Source organism: Miscanthus floridulus, chromosome 4, assembly GCF_019320115.1.
Source record: "Miscanthus floridulus cultivar M001 chromosome 4, ASM1932011v1, whole genome shotgun sequence".
NCBI classification, from domain to species: Eukaryota; Viridiplantae; Streptophyta; class Magnoliopsida; order Poales; family Poaceae; genus Miscanthus; species Miscanthus floridulus.
Window position 1 is genome coordinate 92,959,410 of NC_089583.1, and position 8,745 is coordinate 92,968,154.

At 48.2% G+C, this 8,745-nt stretch overlaps 1 protein-coding gene across 1 annotated transcript; it reads right to left on the minus strand.

Annotated features, from left to right (window-relative positions):
- Nucleotides 1–5,479: 5,479 nt before the first annotated feature.
- Nucleotides 5,480–6,284, minus strand: LOC136548828 (uncharacterized). Its single transcript, XM_066540209.1, has 2 exons — nucleotides 6,189–6,284; nucleotides 5,480–6,103 (listed from the first exon to the last, which is right to left on the minus strand). Exons 1-2 carry the CDS (start codon nucleotides 6,282–6,284, stop codon nucleotides 5,480–5,482), a joined length of 720 nt encoding a protein of 239 aa, XP_066396306.1.
- Between the last annotated feature and the right edge of the window lie 2,461 nt (nucleotides 6,285–8,745).

The following is an 8,745-nucleotide window of genomic DNA, read 5'->3' on the forward strand; positions in this document are numbered from 1 at the left end:
CTTGCACGTTGCTTGCTACCTTGCTAATGAACCTCTTTGTTGATGATGACAAGCCTTCACTTTTCTTATTAGGACATGAGCCAATTTCATGTCCCTTCTCATGACAACCATAACACTTCCTCTTGCTTCTTCTTGTCTTGTTCTTTGGAAGTGTGGCTTGATCATCGACCTTGTTGGAACACATAGAAGCATTGTGTCCCATGTTGGAGAACTTGACATGAGCCATCTTCTTCTTCTCTTAGATCTTGCTCACGCCCTTCTCTTCTTTCTTCAAGGGGCAATCTTTGACATGGTGACCTTATTTCTTGCACTTGAAGCAAGTGATGAGAGTCTTCTTTGATTGACGTTGCACCTTGATGGCCTTGGGAACTTTTCTGTTCTATCCAGGTGCGGCACTGCCGCCCTTGGGGTATGACACTACTGTAGTCTGTGCAGCTGGCTGAACTACTGCATTCTGGACAGATTGCACTTCTTTAAGTATCCCCTTCACTTTGCCATTGTTGGACTTGTAACCCTTTTGATAAGGCTTGATGCATGCATCGGTTGATCCCTTCTCAAGCTTCTTCACCATGTCTTCATGGTTATCTTGAGAAGGTTGAGCATTGCACTTGCCCTTCCATTGAATCAAGTCCCTTTTTAGCATTTCAACTTTTTCCTTGAGCTGTTCGTTTTCTTTTGCAATGAAATCATCACAAGTTTCTACAATTACATGCTCAACGGAAGGTTGGCTTGCTTGAGAGCAACACTTGTTAGCACATGATAAAATAGATGAAACTTGTGTATATGTGCATTTGTGAGTGTGAGGTTGGTATGATTTTACCATTGTTACCACAACCTCATGAGCCACTTCTAGCATGAGATGATACTCCATAAGCTTCTCATGAGAGCACAAAAGCCCATCATGACTTTCTTGCAAAGTCTCATTTTTGCTAGTAAGCCTTTCCAACTTGTCTTTGAGCATATAATTCTGATCTTCTAATTGAGCAACACAAGATAGAGAGTTAATAGTATGAGTTTGCTCAATTGACAAGTTTTCATACCTTTGGACCAAGCTAGCATGAGAGCACTTAAGCTTTTCATGCTTTTTGGTCAACTTCTCCAAGCATTTGATCTTTTCAATGAGAAGCTCTTCTTGCTTGTAGAGATCTTCTTCTTGCTCTTGAATCTTCTCTATGAACTTGATCACTATCAACTTGTCTTTCTTGCTTTAGACGTGCAAGGTGTTGATTGATCTCATCATCATCACTACCACTGTCACTGTCACTGTCACTCTCACTCTCACTTGCCACTTTCTTCTCTTTCTTTGCCATGAGACCGATATGTGAAGTGGCATAGAGAGTTGAGCTTCTTGGTAAGGTGGATTCATCATTTGGCTTCCACCGATCACAAGCTTCTTCTTCCTTCAAAATGTTAGTCTCACAAGAACTAAAGAAAGTAGAAGTACCACATGTAAAAATATTATTCTCACCAACTATTTCATTACCATCCAATAAGCCATATGTTGGCGAGGAAGTGGATGTGGCATGATCAAATAGGCCTTTTCAGAGAATCACTTGAGGCTCATCATTTATCGATGAAGTTGAGCATTCCTCAAGTGGTTTTTCCAATGAGAGGTTGCTCTCTTCACATTTGGAGTTGCCATACATTTCCTTGAGCGTGGTCCAAATGATATGAGCATCACCAAGTGGTTTACCATCTCCAAATATGACAGCATCAAGTACATCTTCACTCAAAGCACTAAATAAGACATTAGCAGCTTAAGCATTGAGTTGTAAGCATTTCACTTCCTCTCTAGATAGGTAGATCAAATCATCATGAGGAGGTGAAATGCTCACATCTACAATCTGCTCTATTTGAGGACCCATGGTCCTAAAAACATCAAGCACACTAGCAGACCAAGATGTATAATTTGAGCTATCTAAAAGTAAAAGTTCTAGAGATACCTCCTCACTTGTCCACATTGTTCTTTTAAGGCGGTTAAGCCCAAAATTGAGAGCCAGGCTCCGATACCAATTGAAAGGACCTTGATGTCGCCTAGGAGGCCTAGAGGGGGGGGTGAATAGGCCTGTAAAAATTCAACTCGAAACTCTGTTAGAACAGAGGGTGGCACTACCGGCCTTATAGGGCGGCACTGCTGCTCTTCAAAAATAAAGCAGACATCGTTGATATTTCACACATAGTAACCTAACCCTCTCAGCTACTCAATCCTACAAATTCAACTTGAAACTCTGTTAGAATAGAGGGCGGCACTGCCGGCCTTATAGGGCGGCACTGCCGCTCTTCAAAAATACAGCAGATAGTGTTGAGATTTCACATATAGTAACCTGACCCTCTCAACTGCTCAATCCTACAACAGAAAGACAAAATCCAGTTTGAAGACTGGATACCATAGAAATCTCACACAAGAGAGGATCGAGCTATGAAACCCTAACAACAGCTAGCAAAGAGTTGAACCAGCAAGAACACAAAGTGAAGCACGCGAGACACAAAATTTATCCCGTGGTTCAGCTCGCCACCAAGGCTTGCCTAAGTCCATGTTGTTGAGGCATCCACAAAAGGATTGGCTTGCCACCAAGGCTTGCCTTGCCCTTGTTCTCAAATCAAGAGAATGAACTCTTAAAGTGAGGGGTAATTTCTTAGCTGTAGGATGAGCTTACAAACCTCCTAAGGCTGCCACACAAGTTGGCAAGCACAAGGGCGACGCCTAGCCGGCTAGGAGCAAGCTCCAAGAGTAACAAACCCTAGAACCACTGGCCAAATATGAACCAAATACTCTTAGACTTTGGGAATCAGTGGATCTACTCTCCAATCAAGTTTTGCTGCCTTTTCTCTCAAGTTTTGATGGTTGGAATCAAGGATTTGCTTGAGGGATGGAGGAGCAACAACGGAGGAGAGGTGAGCTTTGGTTTGTTCAATTTCAAACTGAACTGTTGGAGAAGATGGCTCTCTATTGTGGGCCAGCCCAAATGATATTTATACCTCTTGGGTCTCAACGGTCGTTTATGGGCGGCACTGCCGCCCTAGTCAAAACAGGTAGAATCTAGAGATTTTTGGCTGGCTGCTTTGGCTGGGTAAGAGGATATAGATCTGTAGTTTTGAGCATCTGGTTGCATAGTTGACCAACCGTACTAGAATCCCTCTTTATAGTACGACTTTTCGTAAACTCAAATTCAAAGCATAAAAGAATGTAAATGCCTTTGAGCTGGTTGCCACTTCATTTGGCAATTGAAAACTTCTATTATCGAATATGTTTTCCTCTTTCTCATTATACCTTGATTATGTGACTTGAACCATTTCCATACATATGAGTTCACCTTCATGGCTTCAAGTCACTTCCACTAATGATTTGATCCTCAACACAATATGACTCCTCATAGCTTGATTAGTACCTCGACTCAATGCAAGTACTCCCTTCTTCACCTTAGCCATGGTACCTCGGTCGCCAAGCCGTCGCTTGCCCTTCACCTTCGCTTAGTACCTCAAAGCCCTTTCCTTGCTATCTTCACCCTATCAAGCCATACTTAAGTCACATTATATTAAGCATCCATTGAAAACCATTTCTTCAATATTTTGATCCTTGCTTGAATATTTTCTATATATGAATGTTGAGATCAATCAAGCTTTAGTTTGTCTCACATAGAGACATTCATGGATCAACATCAATATGGTCAAGCTAATTCATGATTTCTTATTCCCTTCTTATTTTGGCTTGACATTCCAATTGATCTTTCATATATTCATCTATGTAAGGAAACCAATGTAGAGACCGACTTATATCCACTATACATTGTCATTTACCAAGTATGTTGCTTTCACATGATGCTATGATATACCACAACATAAAAGCCATTTCATTGATTCCATTTGCATTGTTGTCTTTTGCTTGAACTAGATTGCTTCCAAAAACTTCCAATACAACAATACACAGTTGGGCATTCACTTTAACATAATGTGGCATATCATCAAGTTTGCCTACTAGTTGAATCTTGTATATACTTGTTAATACACAACCCACAAGTATATGCAATAGACTCAATTTCCTATTCAACACTTAGCAAACTTATTAGACCTTTAATTGTGTTGTCATTCAATTTACCAAAACCCACTAAAGGGCTAGATGCACTTACAAGGAGGCAAACGCTCGGCTGTGCGAGCAGGTGACTTGGTACGAGGAGATACTTTCCATCCTCGAGAATACCCGCCTTGATATGTACCTGTTCCACTTTTGATGTCTTGGTTTCTTCCTTTAGCTTGCTTCTGAGCTTGTCATCCTTCTTCCAGAGCTGGGTGGAAAGGTTGGGTCGCTGGAGCAGGACCTGGAGACGGCTAAGGCGATGATTGGCTAGAATGCGGAGGCGCTGGCCAAGTCCCTCGAAGTGCGACGTGCTCTCAAGGAGGAACTCAACCAGATGCGCAATGTTGCCTAGCTCGTCATCTCAGTGGTCTTTGGGTCAGCACCAAGTACCAGCACGCCCGCCATCCGGCTTGTGGAGGTTTCGGACGAGGTTTAGGCCCTCGTCTATGATGGGATGTTCTATGGGACATCAGGGGTGCTGACCTCGGTGGTGACACACCACCTGAGCTTGGACTTCGCCGCCATCTACAGCGGGTATGCCGACGGCTAGAGCGCGAAGGACATCCATGCGCTCAAGGAGAGCTTGCTGCCACATGCACAGTTGGTGGCCGAGCAAGTCTCCACGTAGTGGGTGATGGATGCTCATCGTGCGAGCATGGCCGAAGGCACGCTGGGAGAACGTTGCCTAGCCTACTGGATGGAGTGGGGCCTAGGGTCAGAAGTGAACGTCGCCCCACCTCTGACCGAGCCGAGTGTCATCCAGCCGAAGAGCGAGCAACCCCTACCTTCGCCGGTCGCGCTGTCAACCAATGCCGCTGGGCAGCCACAGTAGGAATTAGAGTAAAAGTAGTTTAGCAGATGTAAAAGTTAAGTTCATGGGGGAGCCCCCGTGTAAATGTTTTTGTGTATTAATGAATACAATCAATTTTGTTTTTGTGATGGAATCACTTCATTCGGGGAAGCTTGTCCCATTCGTTACTTATTTTTACCTTAGCATAATTTTGTTTTTTATTCTTTCTTTTTTGCACCTGCCCGTTCATCCCATAGGCTACAAGCTTAATAGCCTAGGCATGGCCCACAAGGCTCAGCTGCTCATAACCATAGGTAGAGGCGGGGTGCGATAGGTCAGAATATTTAAAGCAAAGTTACGTAAGGTAATTAAAGGAACGAACTACCCTTTCGTTCAGGTAGAAAGGTATTTTACCATATGATAGTAAACAAAAAGAGAGGTGGTACTGCACCTCTGTGGAGCCCCCGAGCGACCCGGGCCAAAAGTGTTCAGGCCGGGGTGCTCTGTAAGAGCGAATGTTGAATGAAAAAATGGTAAGCTCGATTTTTTAGGGAAGAAATGACATAATTGTTCAATATTCTAAGTGTTGATGAGAATGTCGTCGTTGTCGTCCTTCAGTCGGTAGGGTCAGTGGGGTCGGTCCCCACCGCTTTAGTTTCCTCGAGTGGGTGGAAGGCCATCAAGGAGGTTGGTTTATTGCAATCCAGGATTGCTGGGGTCGATGACTCCCCGAGCCACGGGAGCTCAAATGAGTTGATGACGGTAGTGGCGAGCTTGAAATGCTCGTGGTTGCATGTGAAGGCATGCTTGAAGGTGCTACCCATGGTGATGACGCCATTCGGTCCTGACATCTTCAAATCTAGGTAGGTGTAGTTGGGGACCACCATCAACTTTGCATAGCATGGGCGCCCCAAGATAGTGTGGTAAGACCCTAGGAAGTCCACCACCTCAAAGGTAAGCACTTCCGAGCGGAAGTTGGCTCGATTACCAAACATGATGGGTAGGTCGATCTGCCATAGCAGGTATGCGTGCGCTCCTAGGATCACGTCGTGGAAGGGCGAGCTTGTCGGTCGGAGCTTCAACCGAGGGATGTGCATGGCGTCGAGGGTGTCGACGTAGAGGATGTTGAGGCCGCTGCCTTCGTCCATCAGCACCTTAGTGAGTCGCTTCTTGCGGATGATGGGGTCGATGATGAGCGGGTAGCATTCTGGTCTGGCAACGTGGGATGGATGGTCCCTCTGGTCAAAAGTGATCAGAGATTTCCGACCAGCAAATGAAGGAGGGGACGACCATTTTGGAGACGCACGCCTCTCGGTAGCACACTTTGTGCTGGCGCTTGGAGTAGACGGCATCAGGACCCCCAAAGATCATGATGCATTCCTTGGGGTTGGGGAAGCCGTTCCCATCCTTTCTCGCCATGCCTCCTTTCTTGGCTACTGCCTCCTTGCCCTTTCCTTCTTTTGGCCCGTTGGCCTATCGTAGGAAACGCTTGAGGAGCTCATAGTCCTTGTAGAGGTGTTTGATGGGGTAAGCATGGTTGGTGCATGGGCTATCCATGAGCTTAGTCAAAGTGGTCAGGCAGGCCCTACTAGGGCTGCTTGCCCACACGATCAGCTACGGCGACCAACGTGGAGTTGGCCTATCGGCGCCAATCCATCTTGTTCTTCTTGCCCCTCTGTGTGGAGGGGCCCTCATCTTGGTCCTCACGCTTGGCCTTACCCTTATCCTGGCCTCCATTTAAGACTGCTCTGACCGCCTCCTCACCAGAGGTGTAGTTTAGTTGCGACGTCGAGCAGGTCGCGGGTGGTATGGGGCTTCAGGCAGCCAAGCTTATGGATCAGGGACTTATAGGTTGTCCCAGGGAGGAATGTGTTGATGACGTCCATGTCGATGACATCAGGAAGGGAGTTGCACCACTTTGAAAACCTAAGGATGTAATCCCATAGGGACTCACCTGGGCTCCTACTAGTAGCTCTTGAGGTCCCAAGAGTTTCTAGGGTGGACATACGTCGCTTGGAAGTTCCCGACAAAGACCCTCTTGAGGTCTGTCCAGTCATGGATGCTGTCGTGTGGGTGGAATTCGAGCCATGCTCGAACATGTTCCCCCACGGAGATGGGGAGGTACTGAATGATGAAGTGATCATCATCCTCTCCCCTGGCTCAGTAGGCGAGCCAGAAGTCTTTGAGCCATATACCCGGATTCATCTCCTTGGTATATTTGGCGATGTTGGTCGACAGTTGGAAGCGCGGTGGGAACGGTGCTCTCTAGATGCGCTGGCCAAAGGCCCGTGGTCCCGGGCCATCTGGGCTGGGACTCTGGTTGTTGGGTCGGTGACCACGCTTGGGGTGCATTTCACCGGTCCCCTCAATGGTCCGGCTGGAGCCTATGTCGTCTACTCTCACCACCGCCCGATGGACATCATCATCATGCCGAGCCTGACGTTGGCTACTGATGTTGCTGTGAGCGTCTTGGTTCGGCCTGAGGCATTCACGAATAGGCGGTTGGTGTGGAGCAGGTACTGGGTTAGGCTATGGCGTAGCTGTGCCCTCCTGTTCCACGCCTGGTGGCTGCAGCGGCGAGCGGATGGAGCGATTCGTCTAGTGCATCCCCACTCCCTTGGTGGGGAGAGAGGCCATGAGTCAGTGTCATGACGCGGAGCTCTCCGCCTGTTGAACGGTGGCGGTCTCGACCAGCGCCTAGAGGTTCCGGTGGACCGCTTGCTCCTGTGGGTCGACAAGCTCGGGAAGGCCGCGTAGAAGCATCGCCACCATGATGATGTTCTGGCCGGCCTAAGTGAACTATGGGGGATCGTTCCCCCCATCCATGATGTTGTGCTGGACCTGGCGGGTGTGACCCTAGGCGTCACTCACCTGGGTTACGTGCACAGGGCATGTCGTGGTGCGCCAAGCACGCCAGCGTAGGTGGTGGCTGGTTCTGTCGCCTTTGTCGTAGCTCCTCGCCGCGCTCCAAGGCACACGTGAGGGCATCCATGTGAGGGTCTGGAGGGGTGTGGGTCTATAGAGAGTCCGCCACCACCGATGGCTGTCCCGGAGCATCTACCATAGCGCACTCCCTGAGATAGAGGGTGGCTAGGTGCCACGACGTCGTCGATGCTAGAGCCATCACTCTCAACATCTTTATCCATGAGGTCATGAAAAGAGGCAGGAGCGTAGCTCACCATCCCCACGAATTCGGATGTGAGAGGGGGCGGTGCTAGCATCCTTCGGAGCCCTCGGGTTTATGCATCCATGGGGGACGTGAGGCCGTAGGGGAATCAGGTCGCATGGTGGTCGTGGTAGGGACAACGGGGTCCCTCTAGAGAATGGGCAGAAAACAGTAAAAAAGCAAGTAAAGAATAAAGCGTACATTACTCATAGCCAGGTTTGAGCCTAGTGTGGGCTCGAAGCGAAGCGTAGGGGCCTCATTGTTGAAGTCGCCGGGAGTCCCAGAGCCGGTCGAGGGTGCCCCTCCGATAGGCGCCAAAACAAGTGCCTCCTCACGGAGGTGTAGTACGCCGAGCCGGTTGGCGACAAAGTCCTGGCTTCCAAAGAGGAAGGCCTAGGATGGCTCGAGGCTAGGAGGAAACCACATCCCAACAGGTGGGAGCACAGGAAACTATAGCAAGCCAAAGCGAGTCGTATCGCTTGAGCCCGCCATGGCAAAGATGGTAGAAAAGTGGGCCATCCGATGACCAAAAAGCGTGAACGTACGACGTCTTCCCCACGGACGGCGCCAACTATCGGTGCAGAAAGTGACCAACACGTAAATATTTGTAGTTTTCCCATACGTTGTGATCGGATGTGGCCTAGCACTCAATGACACAGGGTTTATACTAGTTCAGGCAACGTGCCCTACGTCCAGTTTGAGTCGGTCGATGAC

Bases quoted from the DNA above. Each gene is read 5' to 3' on its own strand.
- LOC136548828 (XM_066540209.1), bottom strand. From the start codon at position 6,284: ATGGCGAGAAAGGATGGGAACGGCTTCCCCAACCCCAAGGAATGCATC. The intron at 6,104-6,188 runs GTGTGCTACCGA...ACTTTTGACCAG, and splicing joins ACTCCAAGCGCCAGCACAAA to AGGGACCATCCATCCCACGT.